This window comes from Camelina sativa, chromosome 11, assembly GCF_030686135.1.
Source record: "Camelina sativa cultivar CO46 ecotype springtype chromosome 11, ASM3068613v1".
Lineage (NCBI taxonomy): Eukaryota > Viridiplantae > Streptophyta > Magnoliopsida > Brassicales > Brassicaceae > Camelina > Camelina sativa.
In genome coordinates this window covers 9,572,877-9,592,085 of record NC_141890.1, presented here as the reverse complement: position 1 = coordinate 9,592,085, position 19,209 = coordinate 9,572,877, and the positions used below count along the sequence as shown (strand labels likewise).

Here is a 19,209-nt window from a genome sequence, read left to right as displayed (position 1 = left end):
TAAAAGAGTCAGAAGCCTAAATACAACAATATTTTTTAAAAACTTTTAATTCTTCAATTCGGCATCTTGATGTAGACGCAGTTACATAATTGATTTATTAAAAGAAATTAAAAGGATACATAGATGGGTATATTGTACCGAGTATGTGCATGCATGTGCGTGAAGAGAAGTATTGAAAGGAAGAAAATTTTGGGGGTTGAAGATAATTGTCTGCTTGTCTGGTTAGGTCAGAACAAATCACATCGAGCTACATAGTAGTAAATATTTAGTTTACAATACATGCTTGTGACCTCTAGACAAAAAAAACTTTTAAGACTTTTTTGTTGTTTGCCTTGTATGTATTTCGATATTGTAACATTTCACAATAGAGACATCTTTATCTTTCTATTATGTGTAATTCATTGATTGATGAACGTGTCTATTTTACCAAGAGGTATCTTTTAGGGATCGTAATATATGTACATATTTTTGTTTTGGACCAATACATATTTTCGTTCTTTTTTTTTTTTTTTTGTGCAAACATATTTTCGTTCTTAAAATAAAAACTATCGAATAAAAGAAACAAAAATAGAGTAGGTTAAAGTTTCGTAGATGGAATCTTTTACCTTTTAATGATATTGATTAGGAAGGATTTGATGCTCATGATAAGAAATGATGCCAGTGGTGACTTAACAGAAAACATGACTAAACTCAGTACTAATTTGCGATGCTTGCAATGCTTTTTTTTATCGGTCAGTAAAGGATTCCTCTTTTTAGGCTTATTACTGAATACTGATTCTAGTTCAGTTTAGATAGTTAGTTTTGAAATTTATGTGACTGAAGAAAAGTATAATTCCACTAAAACAAACGAGCGTAAAGAAGAATAAACCAAATTAAAAATGTCCCGCATGGCGTGAACGTGTGTGATCGCAACAACTCACGAAACTAATCTTATCAAATGACTTTCATTTTTTTTTTTTTTTGCAATCTCACTCCTAAATTGGATGTTTCTTATTATTAGGTGCACCTAATCTTGTTAATAAATCATAGTATTCGTTAAATTAGTTCCTAGTTCCTATCCAAATCTCTTGCATTATTACAATAACATCAAATATACTACTTGCCAACAAAAATGTTATTTTGATAGGAAACAATAGTTCCCGCTGATAAATTTTGACTAGTATTAAATTTAGAGACAGAACGCGAAGAGAGACACGGTACGAACGAGTTCACACACGATAAGAGGTTGACCAAGGTCAACACAATCCGTAAAAAGCTGAAGAAGAACCACCGTCCACTCGTAGTCGACTACTATATACGACTCTATTAAGAAAACTCATGTGGCCCTCCACATTTTGTACTTGTATATGACACATGGCTAAATCGCAACGGCCGTTTCGTCTGTATGTCTTCTTCCATCTCTCTCAGTCTTTGTCCTGTCTTTTTCTCATTGCATGGAGTCATGAGACATACCGAAGATTCCAGTGCGGATTAATTGTCGGTCCAATTCTTGTTTTCCTTTTTACGACTACGAGTTAGATTCTCTGAAGCCATACACGTGAACCATGGGATTACCATGGGATTCGTTATATACATACTATGAGACTTATCTTTCTTAACAGTGTTTTTTCTTATTGACATGAAACATATGATATATTTACAACTCAACTTAGTATCCCTAATTGTCTTAATGTCTTGTAATTTAGTCAATTGCATCTCACGAAATCTGTACAATACAAAGTACAAGTCCAAGATGATTTGCAATATAATTACCATTTTAGATATTTAATATTACTCCCACTAACTATCTTTTGTTCTAAAGAAAACACACTATCTTTCATTCTTTTGGTTTTAGTAGCGACTTGGTGGATAATGAGTTTTCTCTTTCTCTCCGTCGAATAAAAATTAGATTAATTAAGAACATACTCTTAGGAAACTTTTTTGATTGTTTGACTAAACATCTTAATATTATATTTTCTCCAATATATATATATATATATATAACTTATACATATGAGTGCTTATGTAGTTTTGTGAATTACGTAATTTTCATTCGTACAACAATATTATTAATCGCATCGAAACGAAAACAACTATTCATAGAAAATTCGCTATACAGTCCAAATGCACATTAATGATTTGAAAGACAAGAGAAGGAAACTAACAAAGAAAAAACACAAATACTGTATAAGAATTGTATACCAAATTCGATTTTTCCCATGGAGCAAAACGACGTAACACCGGACGGCGCTATTCCGTAACGAGACGAAAAAAGGAGTTAGGGACCTCGAAAACGTGATCATGGAAGGAGATATTATTATAACGATAGGCCATTGGATTTTACGGCCGAAGGAGAAGGACCCATATCAAAGTGACGCCAACCGTAATGGGGTCCGTAGTATAGTTGTGGTCCTCTTCCCATGCATCTCTAACAAAAAAGTATTGACACTTTTTGTCATCTCTCTGTTCTTTAGGACTCCGTCATATTATTTCTTCAGATTCACATGACCAAAATAACTATAGTAATGACAATTTCTTCTTAAATAAATGTTACTTTTTTTCTAGATTTGGTTCCAGTGCGGTGCTTACGACGACAAAGACTTTAGGCGATTCTAAAAAGAATTAGCTAAACCACAGGAAATAAATCTACAAATTAAAGATTACTTTGTAAAGGTCCAAATAAGCCTTCCTAAACAGTTACTGATTTGAATGTTTGTCTCAAATTTAACAAAACTACAAAGTGTTACTATAAGATGGCACATAAAACTACAAACTACAAAGTAGAAAATGATTAACAAGAGTTTTTATGAATAGTATTAAGTAGATTTACCGACAAAGTAGAAATATACAAAAGATGTAAGTAGGCGAAACATACGTATCAAGTTTTTGATAACTTTCTAGTTTTAAAAAGATATCATAACGCTACTAGGTTTTCTAAATATCAAAATGTCCCCAAATTTACAAGTTTTTTTATTGACTCCTAATTTTTTTTTATAAGTTATTATGATTTGTGGATTTTTCCAATTTCTTCACTAAAAACCACGGCCCTACTTGGATTAGCGGATTTATCTCAAAAACCCATTATGATATGTAAGAATATTTTTATAAGATGGTGCTATTAAGATAATGTGCAGTAGTTAGTCTCTCGCTAAGTTTTTCATTAACAAAAAAATTAATAAAATATAAAATAATAATTTTGTACTATTATAAAAGTTTCTTTAAACAAAGAAGAAAGTTTTTAAAGATTCTCATTTGAGAATCGTTTTCACCTTTTATGAGAAACTCTCGATATTCTAATGTATTTTATTATATCTTTTTAAGCGACAAATTTTTATGAAAAAACTCCAATGGACATGCTTTAATACTATGTAATGCATGGAAATTACTAGACGCAACTCTGGACTGGAATAAAATAAATAATACTACATTACTAATTGATATGGAGATTAACGAAATTTCCCGGGAAAAGAAAATAGAAAGTGAGTGACTCACACGCGCGAGTGAGGCGTTTGGTTACTAACCAGAACACTGTGTTCTATTGCTACGAGGCTACTTAACTCTTTTATTACAAAGCTCTCTTTTGTTTGTCTCTCTCTCTCTTTCTCTATCTTGCTCTCTCTCTCCAAATAACTCCGGCGAGAAGAAACGTTGTCGTTTCATTCGTCAAGTGACTAATAGTAATGGGAAAAGCTTCACGGTGGTTTAAGAATTTATTCGGACTTAAGAAACCCGACCCGGGTTATTATCCGGATCCATCTTTCGAAACACCTTCTCGGTCAACTTCCTCCAATCCTAAACGCCGATGGAGCTTCGTCAAATCCAAACGCGAGAAAGAAACCGCACCGCCGAATCACTTTTCTCCTCCTCTTCCGCATCCTCCGCTACCGAACTCGACGCCTCCACCGCCGTCTCACCACCAATCGTCTCCGAGACGACGGAGGAAACAGAAGCCGACGTGGGAGGACGAGGGAGATGAAGATTCTGACAAGCACGCGATTGCGGTGGCCGCCGCGACTGCTGCTGTTGCTGAGGCTGCCGTCGCCGCCGCTAATGCTGCTGCCGCGGTCGTCAGGCTCACGAGCACGAGCGGGAGGTCGACGAGAAGTCCTGTTAAGACGCGTTTTAGCGACGGATACGACGACGCGGCGGCGCATGTTAGTAAGTTTAACGGTTACGGCCGCGACGGTCGTGAAGATCTTGCTGTGATTAAGATACAAGCAACGTTTCGTGGATATTTGGTAATTTTCTTTTTCATTTCTTTAATTGCTATGCTAATACAATACTTATTTGACTCGTTTCTTAAAAGTATGTTACGAAGCTAAATCTATAATTTCATAGAAATAAAACTTTATACTACGAAGCTAAATTTTTCTTTGACGGAAGCTTAATAAATTTATCTGTTACATAATTTCATAAAAGTTAATAAAAATGGTTATAGATTTGTTAATACAAAAAAAATTCACGGGGATTATCGTCCAGATAACATTTTTCGATGTCGTAAACCTTCTGCTGCTTCCACTTCCCTAGACGAGTGATTAGACACATTAACCTTCTTCTATAGAGGCCACTTGAATATTCTTTGTATAAAACTATAAAGTAATTTGCTTTGCGGATACCCAAAAAACAAAATTGTACTAGTAGTATTTGCTTTTTCTTCTTAATTTTATATTAACCGGTTAATGGATTGATTGTTTTTCTGTTCAACCGACTCTAAAATTGATTCCGGTTCGAACCATGTAACGAATTATTACAAAATTAAGAGGTTTTTCTGTTCAATCAAGCAGTACAAATTATTAGGAGTTTTTTTTCCTATTGGTTATTATTGAATTGTCTTTAACTGGACTGGACCACTGTAACAACATGGTGAATGCTGCTGGCTGCTATAACTAGTCTATATTTCAGTTCATTCTCTATATTTTATAGCCTCTATGTAGTTAATATATATGTCTATTAATGTTGTGATGCATGCATGCCTATTGCACTCTGTACTTTATAGTTTATGGCGAATCCTTTTTATTTTATTTTTTATTAGTGTATAGTAGTGTGTAAGACAATTCACACCCCGAATGTGTACTCATCGACATAAAAGTCGCATTGTTCATTAATAGTCGATTCATCTTTCTTCTCGTAGAGAGTGACTATACATGTAAATAATTGGTTTTATGGTATTTATTTATTTATATCCCTCTATTTAATTTTTGTTGAATTTCAAAAGTTCAATTCGTTTTGGAAAGGTCAACTTGTTTTTTTTTCTTATTCCACTTACGTTTGGCGCCAACCTCTATCAAAACTCAAAAGTAATGCTTTTGAAAAATTCAATATGGTTTTGTGGTCCTGTCCTGTCCATAATGGGAGGCTTGATCTCAAGGACTCAAATTTATTTAAAGAATTGACACTTGGAATATTCTCTGGTGATTATTGGCTTTCTCTCCAATTTAAAAGCAATTTGTGATTTTTTGTATAATTTAATCGTAGGCAAGGAGAGCGTTAAGGGCACTCAAGGGTTTGGTTAGGCTTCAAGCAATAGTTAGAGGCCATATCGAACGGAAGAGAATGTCAGTCCATCTGCGCAGGATGCACGCTTTGGTTCGGGCTCAGTCTCGTGTCCGTGCCAGTCGGATTATTGTCACTCCTGAATCTTCTTCTTCTCAATCCAACAATACCAAATCTTCTCACTTCCAGAACCCCGTAAGCCTGGTTAATTAAATCCCTTAACATTGTTTCTTTTTAACCTAAAATATGTCTTTTAGTCTAAGGTTCCTTTTTAACAACTTCATTTATCCTCAAGGGTCCACCAACGCCGGAAAAACTCGAGCATTCAATCTCTTCCCGCAGCTCCAAGCTTTCTCATTCTCATCTTTTTAAGGTATTAGATTTTGCTTATGGTCCAACCTTATATGTTTCTCACATTATTGAATTTATGTTAGGCTTATCCATTTCACATTTCATTATTCTAATTAGTTTGTGACTCCTACAACCAATTAAACTAAGAGCTTGGATTAAAATTTTCAGAGGATTGGTTCTAAGGCTAGCGACAACAACAGACTTTATGCTGCTCATAGAGAAACATTCTCAGCCATGGATGAAGAAGAAAAGATCCTTCAAATCGACAGGAAACACATCAGTTCTTACACAAGACGCAGCAGACCAGACATGTTCTACTCATCCCACCTTGTCCTAGACAATGCAGGCCGTTCTGAACCAGTTTTTGTCACGCCTTTTAGTCCGTCCTCGTCGCATGAAGAGATCACAAGCCAGTTTTGCACTGCAGAGAACAGTCCTCAGATATACTCAGCGACTTCTAGAAGCAAACGCAGTACTTTCACTGCAAGTTCTATAGCACCGAGCGATTGCACAAAAAGCTGCTGTTACGGGGACCATCCAAGCTACATGGCTTGTACAGAGTCCTCTAGGGCTAAGGCCAGGTCCGTAAGTGCCCCAAAGTCTCGACCACAGTTATATTACGAGCGGTCTTCGTCTAAACGGTTTGGATTTGTGGATGTGCCATACTGTGGTGATACGAAGTCAGGTCCATTCTGTGGTGATATGAAGTCAGGTCCTCAGAAAGGTTCTGTTCTGCACACTAGTTTTATGAACAAGGCTTATCCCGGTTCAGGTCGGTTGGACCGTCTTGGAATGCCAATTGGATATAGGTATTGAGAAACGTTGCTGGACTGGTTAACCTGGTTTTGTTGTAGATCAGTGGATTGAGCTTTACTGCTAATTTTCTTGGTCTGTAAGTTTGGAGTTAAGTGGATTTTAATCTAAATTGCAAATACAACTTGCTTAATCAAAATGTTGGCATCTCTAGAAAGCACTATCATTTGCCTAGATTGTAGCAATTTGACAGAACTGGTGTAAAAAAAAAAAAAATCTAACTCTTAGAAAAATGTCATGTCCACTGGGATTTAGAGGAGTAGCTCAGTTTATGGCACCACTTACAGTATCTGTTCAAGTTATCTCCTCTGAATAGTATCACCAACCCCGAAGCAAACCTGCACATTGGCCAGTTTAGTAACACAATCAAAGGCCAAATGTTTATAGACAAAACAAATGTTCTGAAGCTTAAGTAGTATGGTCGTTGGTATCATGAAGGATTAAGAAAGTTGTGAATCTTACCCGGCGACAAAGACGATGGATGCAATTACGCAAAGCACGAGTTGGCAAGTGTTGTACTTCGGTTTAACAATGGAACCAGGGATAAGAGAAACTCTGTTTTCATCCCATTCAAACTGTGGATGAATCAAGAGGAGAAAGCCGAGAAGAAAACCACCCAAGAAACCTCCAATGTGAGCAAAATTGTCAACAGGAGGAAGTGTTCCTAATCCTAAGTTAACACCAACAATCACCAAAAGCATTATCAGAGTCACACCCTACAAAAAAAGAGAGAAAAAAATGAATCAACCAACCAAACAATTGTGAATCCAGAGTTGCTAAAATCAGATCATTCAGTGAGTGCATACCTTGTTGTCATAAGTAGTCCAATTGATTAACAACTCAGATAACATTGCTCCTAAGAGGCCAAACAAAGCACTTGAGGCACCAACAGATATAGCATTTTGAACAAACAGACAAGATAATATGCTCCCGCAGAAGCCAGATACTAGGTAGATCGTCCCAACTCGAACAAAACCAAACTGTTGTTCAAGACGAACTCCAATAAAGGCAACACAACACATATTTGCTAACAAATGGATAACACCAGCGTGCAACCACATACATGTTAAGAGTCTCCAAACTTGACCCCTTTGAACTATTTTGCCCCATGCCAAAGCTCCCATTTTCTCCAACCTGCCAAATTCACAGATCAGTTCAAAACCAAACCCAATGCATCCTTAAGAACTAAACCTTCTCAGAATACATAACAGAGCTCGTCAGCTCAAAACCTACCCAATGCATTTTCAAGAATCAAACAAGATTCAATACTTTTTTTTTTGGCTAAAAATTGGGGATTTGACTAAAATCTGAAATCTACAATGCTAAAACCTCAAACCCAGATCATAAAAACTTAAACTTTATAACGAAATCAAAATTTGCTACAATGTTCAGAGAGAGAGAGAGAATGAAAGACTCACGTAGAAGAAGAAGGACCGAGAAGAGGATTTGACTTGAAAGACTCAAATGAGAATCGTCCTAGCAACTTTTTTCCCAGACATCGATCGCTATTGTGAGGACAATCGTTGAAGTACATCACCACAATGAAAACGACGACGTTCCCGATCACCACCATTGGAATCACCCACGACTTCCATCGCACGTCAGGTCTCCTCGTCGTCTGGCCGCCGCCGTTATGACCGTCTCTCCCTTCTTCAGGATCTGCTTCCGCCGTGGAAACCATCTCTGTCTTTAGCTAATTAATATAGCAATCTCTGCGAATCTTGAATATGTTTCTTTAGTATCAGAATTTGGGAACATATCATAGTTTGAGCAAAATTTTAAAAAGAAAACTTCAAATTGTTAAAAAATTTTAAAAATATTTAAATAATAACTGCCAAATCGCATTAGACAGGTAAACTGCGAACAGAGAGATATTTGCTGTCAAAGAGTTTAAAAAAAAACGGGAAAATTCCAAAAAAAAAAAACGCCAACTATTTCATATTTACAAAAAAAAAAGATGAACTTTTTTCTTTGCAAGAATACCCAAACTATTTTTTAGTTGATAAAAAATACACGAACTACTATTTTTTTCCAATTTATCCTTGTTTCCATTACGACCGTTAACGACATTGTGACGGTATTACTATTTTTAAAACAAATTCCAGAAAAAACACAAACTATTTATTATTGCCAGAAAAATACATGAACTTTTTTTTCTTTGCCTAAAAAATACGTAATATTCCATTTCTTATTTTTCCATTAACAATGTTAAAAATCATAATTCATAATTTTTTCTGCTCTCTTGAATTTCATATAAGTTTTCACTACTATAGAGGATAACTAAATTCAAGAACAAAAATACAAAACTAGATTAATCGATTTCCAAATTTCTCAATTAGTGTTGTTTTTGGATTTATACCGACTTTACAAATTTTGAAACTTCATAAATACTTAAACTCTAAAATTTCATGAGATCTCCACCTTTGTATACCTTTCATAAAATATTCATCTCCTTAGTTTAGTATCTTTTATGATGCTTATAGCTAGTGTAAATCATCAAATGGCCTGGTGTAGGCAAACTTGATCGAGATCATAGATTATAGCCATTTTGTGGGACATCAACTCCTGCAACCTAACCACATTCACCATTTTTTAATGCAAAAACAATACTAATTGAGAAATTTGGAAATCGATTAATCTAATTGTATATTTTTGTTCTTGGATTTAATTATCCTAAATAGTAGTGAAAACTTGTATGAAGTTCAAGAGAGCAGAGAAAATTATGAGTTATGATCTCTAACATTGTTAATAGAAAATTATGTATTTTTCAGGCAAATAAAAAAAATTCATGTATTATTTTGGCAAAATTAAATAGTTTGTGTTTTTTTCTGGAATGTTTTTCAAAAATAGTAACACCGTCATAATACCGTTAACGGTCGTAACAGAAAAGGGAAAAAATAATAGTTTATGTATTTTTTATCAACTAAAAATTAGTCTCCGTATTTTTCTGGCGCCGAAAAAAATTCATGTTTTTTTCTGGCAAATATTAAATAGTTGGTATTTTTTTTGGGAATTTGGTTTCAGCTTTGTGTGTGTTGGTAATTGGTATTAGGCTATTAGCTAGTTGGTATGTATATGACGTACAACATATATAAGAACTTTATTTATATGCACACAGTAATTTGTGATATCGCATATTGTTTTGATAACCGAAAGTGTTTATACCACCTGTAAGGTAATTGATTTACAATTCGTGAACGACTACAAATGTTCATGAGTTGTACTATAATTCAACTCCTAACTTTTATAAGTTGTATAATCTGTAGATTGCAATACCATAATCGGCCGGGGAGAGGTATAACGTGACATTGATCCGATTCAGAATAGAAATCATGAGCTATGGCTCATGAATCTGGAAATCTGTTTAGGTTAAAAGATAATTTGTCTCATTCAAGGATATTGAAGTCGTTTGGAAGTCCAAACCCCTGTCTCAATGAAACCAATTGAAGATCCAATCCATCCTTCCCTCACGATTTTGAAGCTCCAAACAACAACGTCCGCCTCACCAAACCAAACCTAGAAGAATCATATAGAGGGTAAAGGGTAATTTTAGCCCAATGTTGTAACACTTGATTACCACACAAAGAAAAAAGAACCATATCCTTCCATCAACACTTGCTAGCCAGATACAAATCCTGCCATTTTCGTTATTTCCGTTTGGATCTGTTGGCTTAAAATAACTAAGGATTTTGTTGATCCCACGACACCTCTTTTGCTAGTAAAAGAATTAGAGAGTTGATGTACATCAATTCATTTTTTAGGGTTTAAGGGAAAAGCATATACATACCTTGTATCTCCAGCGTCCATAAGATCCAAGAGGATAGAGCATTGCATCGCATATGACGGCTCCAACAAGCATACATTGCAAAACTCAGACATTATCAATAATTGTTATAGATATATTTCGTCATTTCATCATCTAACAGTGCTTTTTGTTTAGAACTTGGAGAATGTAGAGTGGACCAGTCACATATAATCTGTAAAACTAATCCTTCAACCTTTAGAAACTTGCGATGCAAGACGTGCAACAAATTTCAAGAAATTGCAAGAAATTATTTTGTGTGCACAACTGCACATTTTGATCTTTTACCTCAAAAGCTTCGTAATAATATAATTAGATTAAGTTATATATTTTATTATTGTAGTTTTTTTTAATAATTAGATTAAGTTATATATTTTTTTATTGTAGTTTTTTTATAATTAGATTAAGTTATATATTTTATTATTGTAGTTTTTGTTTTAGGTATTAATTTAATTATGAGAGTTAAAAAAGACCAATTTCATATAGCAGATGATGGATTAAATGTAGTGAGTTACAATAGAACCTTTATAAATTAATAAATTTTTTCGGTCCCCAATTGGGCCGGTATAAAAAATGACACATTTCGATAAAATAATAAGATAATATTTTTTTTAGAAATCCTATGTAAAAATATGGTCTCATCAATATCATAAATTAATAATTAAATAAACTAAAAATAATTAAATATGATCTCATCAATATCATAAATTAATAATTAAATAAACTAAAAATCTAGTGAAATATGACTCTATTGTTGTTTGCCTATTATTGAATTTGTATTCTTGTTGGAACTCATCTTTAATCTTTTTTATTGTTGTCTTTTCAATCACATCCAAAAATTGTAGAGAGTCTAGATGCGATAATTGTTTATTTAGTAACCGGTTCTAAATGTACCGCAATATCTTATTCGACTTCATCATTACCATAAAAGATAGTAGTAGCAATTTCTTATAATCTCAAAACTTCTTACATTTATCATTTTTACCTAGATAATTTAGTAAACGATTGACATTCATCCTATTACGATAACCAATGTTATAAATTAAGAAAATTTCTTTAAAAATGTAAATGATAACAAAAGTATTTTATGTTGTAATAGAAAATTTTCAAAATTATGAATATGAGAAAATCTCTTCATAAATTAATAAATCGATAAATTAATAATTATTAATTTATCGATAAACTAAAACCTCTATAAATTAATATAATTTTATGGTCTCGACCTTATTAATTTATAGAGGTTTTACTGTATATGATAGAATGAATTATGATTTTGAATGATAATTTAGAATTTCAAAATTTATGATGAGATGATTTTAAACTAGTATAACATATCAAAATATAAAATATAAAAAATTATTCAAAATTTCTATATAAATAAAATTCAATCCGTGAAAGTTCCGTTGTATCGGTCAGACCAACCACCTAATTATGATTCCGAGTTGAGTTTAAATAATTTCATCAAATGTAACAGTAAAACTCTCAAATGTATTGACGGAAATTACTCAGCCTAAGAAGATATTTTGGTTGACAATTAATTATGCCTCCTTTGACTTGTGAAGGTTTGCGTTAAAGATGACATTAAATCTCGTTAATGTATTGATGGAAATTACTTAATATAGAGAGATTTCGTTTGACATGTACGTTTCAAAATTAACTACAAGACTGTTGAGGAAACGCAGTTACATGTATAGCCAGATATTACATTTATAGGGAGAATGTGATTATATTTCAAATGACTTCTTCAATCTTTCTCCAATTCTATAACAAATCTTTCATAATAATTAGCTCCTCTCTCTATATATAAGAAAAAACTAACCATCTCATTTCTCTATTTAGCAGGTTGATGAAAATGAAACTGGGGTGTCCACTTCCAGTAATGTGGATGACTTTCTTGTGCTATATTCTATGTTGTAGTATTTTGATGAGTCAAGGTCATCGCCATGACATTGTAGAAGCAGCGGAGAAAATAAAAAGTTTTGAAGATTTTGACATAGAGCAAAAACTAAAGCATATCAACAAACCTGCTGTCAAAATTATAAAGGTTTATCTTCTCACCATATTAAAACAATAATCGTAGGTGTTTTATTATATATGAACATTAGAATTACTATCCTAAGTATCCTTAGCTCTATATAATACAAACGTAATTAAAGTTATGTAATCATGCGAGAAACACTTATCAAAATATATAATATATTTTCTTATTTATGAATCCAGTCTATTTCTGGTCAACGGTATGGATGCGTGGACTTTTACAAACAACCAGGATTTGACCAATCATCCATGAAGAACCACACATTCCACTATGAGGTATGTTTCTCTAATAATATGAATTTCAACCAGGATCTCAATGGTAATTAAGAAATTGGCATGGCAATGATATGACTTATTTTTCTGAATAAGCTTTACTGTTATGAAATTAAGAAACTTTTTGAGTAATATACTAAAAACAGTTGGGTTTTGTCCTAATCTAATATTGGTTCAAGTAATTTATTAACTGATATTGGATTTTGATGTGCAGATGCGTATGATATCACACCCTAAAGGATCAAAAGTAAAAAAGAGAGACAGTACTTCGTAAGAAAACATTTGGTCACTTATGGGAAAATGGCGTAGGTTGCCCTATTGGTACGGTTCCCACATATCGAGTCACCAAAGACGATCTTTTAAGAATGAAATCATTTGATGACGAGAATTATAATCCGCAAAGTTCGTGGGAAAGTACCTATCAACCTACGCTTGGTCATCACGTAAGTGCTTTCTTTAAGTTTTTATGTTATGAGTAAGATATGCCAAACATAATAGAACATCGTACGTAATAATAAGACCGATGGTATAGTTGAAACGAGAAATGAATATGTTTGCACATAATGATTAATTAAAATATGACTAAAATCTCCCTTTTAAGTAGATATATAGATAACAATTATTTAAGTGGTTAGGGGTTTAAACACGTTGAAATGTATATACCTGATTGCCAAGAGTAAATGTTTTGATTTATATATCGTGAATAGTAATACATACATATGGCGGATGACATTAAAAACATAAGTAATTTTTTTTTTTGCTAAGAAAAAACATGAGTACATTGTAGTTGAATTTCTAATATTATATATAGTGTGATACATTTATATATTTGAATATAGCAAAATAGTGGTTTCTATATATGGGGGATTTTAATTATGATATTGATACTATCCGAGCACATTACAATTATGCCATATCACAATGTTAGTTTTCTCAATCATTGTTTTCAGTACTTTTCTGTGGTGCGGACTAAAGGAAAACCAAGGATTTACAATGGTGCATCTATGAATATGCATAGAGGCACTTGTCTGGCTGGACCTATGCAATTCGGCTCTGGTCGGATGACCTTTCAAATCGGAAATGAATTCATTCAAGTTGGTCGGATCGTAAGTAGATTTATTTAGATCTGCTTTTTATATCCTTTTCTATTATCAAAATATATGATTCATATTGTCTATTCATTTTTAGTCACACCCACAATTATACAAAGACGCTTTGATTCGGCTGTTTGTATTTACAAATGTGAGTAGACTATCTTTTTTTTAAAAATATTTCCATACCATATATAAATCAATGATTAATAGTCACATGTTATATGGTTTAATACAGGCGGGAGGACATCCGTGTTTTAATAACTTCTGTCCGGACGGATCCGGGATGATACTAGTCAGGCAAGATTTTGCTCCTGGTCTACTTCTCCATCAGAGAGATTATGACATCGCCATACAGAGGTCACTTTTTTCGTGCTCATTTTTTTCCCCAACTATTAAAGTCATAAATTCGATCATACTAGGGGGTACGGATAGTAATATGTTAATATGTTTGAACTCTGAAGCCATGACAAGCTCTTTTATCTATAAAATAAGAATTTGATTTTAATTTTGGTTTTGTTGAGTACAGGACAAAGCCAACGGGAATTGGTGGCTGCTGATGGGGCCCTCATGGGAAGAAATTGGGTTCTGGCCAGCAAGTAGATTCAAAGAAAGTCATGGTACAGGTATAGAATGGGGTGGTGAAGTCTATAGCCCGTCACTTCCAAGTCCTCCGATGGGAAATGGTGATCTACGGTTGACTCCCGAGGAGGACGCCTACATGCGCCTAATCACGATTGTGGATGAAAATTATAATACCGACAAAAGGGTGGGGAACACAGAAACTTTTTCAAACAACAAATTTTGTTATCCAGTGCTCGACGTAAAGGACTCGTTTTGGAACCATGTAGGTCATTTTGTTCTTTACGGAGGCCGTGCGTGTAATAAACTTTGATAATGCTTAGAACTATTCCAAAACTGTAATATCTTAACATGTTGAAAGAAACCAATTGAGAATAAATATTCTTAATATGAAGGATAGTGAAAAAAATAACTATATGAGTTTACTTTTTATTTATTTGTGGTTAAAAGAAGACCTAAATATATGTTCCAAAACTTTCAATGTTGAATTAAATCCCCTGTATATTAATAGGGAAGCACTTTGAGAATAATGTTGAGGTGACGTCGCTGGAGAACTCCACGCACTTTTTAGCAATTTACCCCTATTTGGTAATACTATTTACAATACATGCCATTATATGTTTAACCAAAAAATAGTAATAATAATTATTGTTAAATTTTTCTTTTTTTCACCTGTACTATATTTTGTTAATGTGTACTTAAAAAAAAAATTTAAAATGTAACATCTAATTTTATTAGTAAAAATAGTTATTCATCAATAATATACCAAATTTTTTTTCCCAAAAACTAAAAAAAAAGAAATGAATGTAACAAAAAAAACAGCAAATTAAAATACAAATTTGAACTTAATAGTACTCATATCTTTACATTTTATGTAAATGCATATTACACTTCTGAAAATTTCCAAAATTTTAAAAATATCTTTTTTTTTTTATTTAGTCATTTGTCATGTTTCAATAAATTGAGCAAAAGACATGTTGCCATAAATAATAATCTTATATCAATATTTTTTCGACTACGTTAAAATTTTTTCACGTTCAAAAATTTCACGGGTAAGACGTATTTTAACACGAAATAAACGAAAATTTGAATTAAAAAAATACTTTAACTATAGACTACGTTTGATAAAAACATATATTAATTCAATATAATTTTACTCCTAATAATTTTATTTAAATTGATTTATTCCGCACATTAGTGCGGATTGTTACCTAGTACCTGTTATAATTCACGAGACTAGAAGTAGAAATTTTAATAAACACTGGATCAACCATTAATCAGAACTTCCAAATAAAATAACATAAATTACAACAATGTTTTTTTAACAACAATTACAACAATAATATTCTTGTTCCATGAATTACAACAATATTTTTATTCCATACAAATATTTATTTTTCTCCTCGCACACCAACAAAAAGTTTTATTTTTCAAATGCCATGAGACTTTATTTATATAATTATATAATTAATTATCGATTCCAATTGAGCTTTTGAACGTTCTTGTGGTCACAGTTCATTTCTAGTACCGCAGTTCCCGGAACACATGATCTACGTTTTGTCCCCAATCTCCATTGTACAACTCCAAGAGCTTCTCGGCAGGCGTAACCCCTGTTTTAACAAGATTAGCTTATTTTCAGTTAAGTGAGAAAAAGTATTAACTGTTCTGTCAAGAAAATTAGCAAATTTTCAGTTGACCGGCCGAGAAACAAAAAATTACCTGTTCTAACCACTTCGGCGACAGCATTCAAGAAATCGGTTTCATTGTACCCTCTACGCTCCAAACCATCCTGAACAATAACAAAATAACCTCAGTAAGTATATATTACACATTATAAGGAGAAACCAGACACACATATACCTTTGCTAGCTTTAGGACATCTTCTGCAACATGTTTCAAAGGCTTATCTCTAAAAATTGTCCTTAGGCCAGTGATTGGAACCTATGGAAACCAGATGATAATTGGTATCAAACGATAATATTTCGTTAAATTGGACAAAAAGTAAAGTATTTGCTCTCTCTTCAAATTTTACTTGTGTCCTAAGCATCTCTAATTCTTCAGGAGTCCAATCATCTATCATATTGAGAGTAGTTTGGAGAGAGTCTTCATCATATAGCAAACCCACCTGAGATTCAAATACAATCCAATATAAACCCACGAAACAAGAATTTTTATACATTTGTTAAAAGATAATGTAATTACCCAAAAAGCTGGTAGGGCACATAACATCCCCAATGGACCGCCATCAGCACCTCTCATCTCCAAGTATTTCTTTAACCGGACCTATTAGTGTTATTATTTATTAAAAACATAATCATAAGAAAAATGATTCTGAAGGTAATATGAAACAAGGAAGTTGAATGGTGTGGTTTTGAAACAAAGTAAATAACCTCCGGCCATATAGATCCTATATGAGTTTCCCAGTCGTCAATGGTAGGTTTTTCATTAGAGAGATGAGAAATTTTCCCAGACAAGAAATCCTGGAAAAAGTCAAGAAGTATGTTCAGATCATAACCAGACTCAAGAAGATATCAAAGGTTTAAAACTTTATGATTTTTTTCTTATAAAGAAGAAGTAGACCCGAAATGTCATTCCTCTACAGTTGAGATAGTTGTTGTTTCGAATTAAGAACAACATTGGACAATCAAGTGCGTATTCGACATATCGCTCAAACCTATATATTAACACAATGAAGATTAACCATACGTTTTAGGAAAAAGTTGAATCACAGTTTTAGAAAGAAAAAAAGCAATTCTATACTCACCCGAATGAGTCATCGAAAACAAAAGGTAGCATCCCTGTGCGCCTCTTATCGGAACCTAAATATATGTGACTGTCAATTGTCAAAGCATGTCAATAGATGAGAAACTTATATTAGGAAAATGAACTGTGAGAGGGGAATTTTCTTTTACTAAGAGACTAACGAGTAACGTAGAAACCAACCTCCTCACGCTTAGAAACCCATTTGGTTTCCCATCACTAAAAGGGGAATTTGCGAACATAGCAGTCACGATCTGTTTGATTAGAAAGATAACCAAAAAAAGTAAGAAAAATGTTTGTTTGAGTCCAAAAACCACTAGCTTTAAAAGAGGTAACATCAAGCATGCATCTCACAGGTTGCAAAGCTAGACTAGCCCGAAACTTTCTGATCATATCGGTTTCTGAGCTATAGTCCAGATTGACCTGAACAGAACAAGTTCTGAAAAACACGTCAGGTCCTGATGAGGTAGATCTGGCTAAGTGGCCTGCTACAATTTCATTCCTTCTCTGCTCATAAAAAAAAAAACTTTCCGCATTAAAAAAAAAAACACAATTGCTAGTGTAGGCTACATTAGACAATAAGAACTACTTATATATGTTTGTAAAGGAAGGAACCTTGTGCACAACGGTGACATCCTCGAGACTAGATTTGGGTTCATAGCCCATACCTAAGAAACCAATTTCCATTTCTTCAGCAACATTTTTCACCTGGTGAAGATGTGACTTGAGCTCATCACAGATTTGGTGCAAAGTCTCTAGAGGTACTCCACTTAGCTCTAGTTGGCCTCCATATTCTAGTGTTATGCTTTTCATTCCCTGAAATAGTGAAATGTAATAATCAATGCCAAGCAAAAAGCATATGAAATTTGTTATCAGTAATTAGTATTTTAAAAAGTAGAGATCAAAAGAGTAGTTACCTGTTTCAGACCAATGATTCTTTCATCCTCCATCATCTTATCCCAATCATATCTCTCAGCAATACCATTAAGCAGTGCAGTTATTTGTTCAAATTTTATAGGGCGCAAGGTCTTGACCTCGAAACCAATTTTCTCGTGTTCTGTACCTATTCTGAATACCCAATATTCCAAGAGATGTAAATAATTTAGTTTGATAAAGCAAAGAGAGGAGATTATGATCATACTTAGCTTGTACCTCCACATTTCCTTTGGTTTGCAACCAGAAGCAAAATAGGCAATCAGATCTTCTTTGGTCAATGGCTTGGTCGTGGCCACTACAGAAGTTGCGGTTGCGGTGACCATATTTCCCTTGATACGAAGCTAACATAAGTTAAAGCACTCGAGTTTATCAGAGAAGACGAGAAGAGAGTGAGAGCGTGGTGGTTTAGTTTAGTTCAAATGAATTAGAGTCAAACCAAAGGGAAATAGAGAAACTATTATATAATCATACATTAGTCCTGTATAACTTCAAATAAAGTAACTACAAGTCTACAACGATATATATATATCGAGATATTTTGAGATAATATCATGAGAATTAATATGGGGGATAAAATAGCAACGAGTCGATTTCTAAATTTTATGTTGCATATATATATCCAACATATATTTTAAAATGTAAAAAGAAAAACATCCGTTAGAAAATCTGTATAATTGTGGCAACAAGAATGGTTAGGAAAACTATTCATCCAATATCTAGTGGAGATGATGTAAAAGAAAAAAGAAGAAAAATGGAGATGATGTACAACGAAACAACAAGAAAACATAAATGAAGAGCTAAGAAGAGGAAAAAGAATCACCTGAATTTGTCTACTTTAGGGCTGAATAAGAGGACGTAGGCTTAGTGGTGGTAGTGTAAGTACCTACGTGCACTTACATATATATGCTCTGCGTTCAACTTTCCTAATCCTACTATATAAATTGATTTTTCCCACAAATTGGTAATCAACTTTTCTAATCCTACTATATTAATTAGGAAGTACAAATATGAAACTAATCTTATAATCTATAAAAAATTACATTCATTTGCCATTAAAAAAACTTAATTAATTAACTAATCTTAATTAATTAT

The 19,209-nt window shown here is 33.3% G+C and overlaps 3 protein-coding genes and 1 pseudogene across 8 annotated transcripts; 2 read left to right on the top strand and 2 right to left on the bottom strand.

Moving 5' to 3' along the window:
- The first annotated feature begins 3,425 nt into the window (after nt 1–3,425).
- LOC104722723 (protein IQ-DOMAIN 22) lies at nt 3,426–6,775 on the top strand. The gene is made up of 4 exons (XM_010440935.3): nt 3,426–4,217; nt 5,455–5,667; nt 5,768–5,845; nt 5,992–6,775. Exons 1-4 carry the CDS (start codon nt 3,660–3,662, stop codon nt 6,637–6,639), a joined length of 1,497 nt encoding a protein of 498 aa, XP_010439237.1. The 5' UTR covers nt 3,426–3,659; the 3' UTR covers nt 6,640–6,775.
- On the bottom strand, nt 5,959–8,462 carry LOC104722722 (RHOMBOID-like protein 7). The gene is made up of 4 exons (XM_087475924.1): nt 8,055–8,462; nt 7,443–7,770; nt 7,099–7,352; nt 5,959–6,974 (listed from the first exon to the last, which is right to left on the bottom strand). The coding sequence occupies exons 1-4, from the start codon at nt 8,315–8,317 to the stop codon at nt 6,872–6,874; spliced, it is 948 nt and encodes a 315-aa protein (XP_087332050.1). The 5' UTR covers nt 8,318–8,462; the 3' UTR covers nt 5,959–6,871.
- A 3,822-nt stretch (nt 8,463–12,284) lies between these two features.
- Nucleotides 12,285–14,734, top strand: LOC104727819 (protein neprosin-like; annotated as a pseudogene).
- A 960-nt stretch (nt 14,735–15,694) lies between these two features.
- On the bottom strand, nt 15,695–19,041 carry LOC104722719 (glutamate--cysteine ligase, chloroplastic-like). Of its 6 annotated transcripts, none has more exons than XM_010440927.2 (14): nt 18,938–19,041; nt 18,334–18,458; nt 18,099–18,249; nt 17,797–17,997; nt 17,536–17,688; nt 17,365–17,435; nt 17,186–17,254; nt 17,002–17,095; nt 16,812–16,901; nt 16,624–16,704; nt 16,454–16,546; nt 16,282–16,362; nt 16,141–16,210; nt 15,695–16,031 (listed from the first exon to the last, which is right to left on the bottom strand). In XM_010440927.2, exons 2-14 carry the CDS (start codon nt 18,438–18,440, stop codon nt 15,943–15,945), a joined length of 1,350 nt encoding a protein of 449 aa, XP_010439229.1. In that variant the 5' UTR covers nt 18,441–18,458; nt 18,938–19,041; the 3' UTR covers nt 15,695–15,942. The 6 variants fall into 6 exon arrangements, 3 of the variants coding, with proteins under 3 accessions (XP_010439229.1, XP_010439230.1, XP_087326975.1); XM_010440928.2 differs by having other exon boundaries at nt 18,334–18,446; nt 18,938–19,024; XM_087470849.1 differs by lacking the exon at nt 18,938–19,041 and having other exon boundaries at nt 18,334–18,573.
- Nucleotides 19,042–19,209: the final 168 nt, after the last annotated feature.

What these genes read in the sequence shown, in the direction of transcription:
- LOC104722723 (XM_010440935.3), top strand. Translation starts at nt 3,660, where the DNA reads ATGGGAAAAGCTTCACGGTGGTTTAAGAATTTATTCGGACTTAAGAAA. An exon ending in CAACGTTTCGTGGATATTTG is followed by an intron (nt 4,218 to 5,454) that starts GTAATTTTCTTT and finishes ATTTAATCGTAG; the next exon opens with GCAAGGAGAGCGTTAAGGGC. An exon ending in CTTCTCACTTCCAGAACCCC is followed by an intron (nt 5,668 to 5,767) that starts GTAAGCCTGGTT and finishes TTTATCCTCAAG; the next exon opens with GGTCCACCAACGCCGGAAAA.
- LOC104722722 (XM_087475924.1), bottom strand. Translation starts at nt 8,317, where the DNA reads ATGGTTTCCACGGCGGAAGCAGATCCTGAAGAAGGGAGAGACGGTCAT. An exon ending in CTCGGTCCTTCTTCTTCTAC is followed by an intron (nt 7,771 to 8,054) that starts GTGAGTCTTTCA and finishes TGAATTTGGCAG; the next exon opens with GTTGGAGAAAATGGGAGCTT. An exon ending in TCCATCGTCTTTGTCGCCGG is followed by an intron (nt 6,975 to 7,098) that starts GTAAGATTCACA and finishes GCCAATGTGCAG; the next exon opens with GTTTGCTTCGGGGTTGGTGA.
- LOC104722719 (XM_010440927.2), bottom strand. Translation starts at nt 18,440, where the DNA reads ATGGTCACCGCAACCGCAACTTCTGTAGTGGCCACGACCAAGCCATTG. An exon ending in AAACCAAAGGAAATGTGGAG is followed by an intron (nt 18,250 to 18,333) that starts GTACAAGCTAAG and finishes TTGGGTATTCAG; the next exon opens with AATAGGTACAGAACACGAGA. An exon ending in CGCCGAAGTGGTTAGAACAG is followed by an intron (nt 16,032 to 16,140) that starts GTAATTTTTTGT and finishes TTGTTAAAACAG; the next exon opens with GGGTTACGCCTGCCGAGAAG.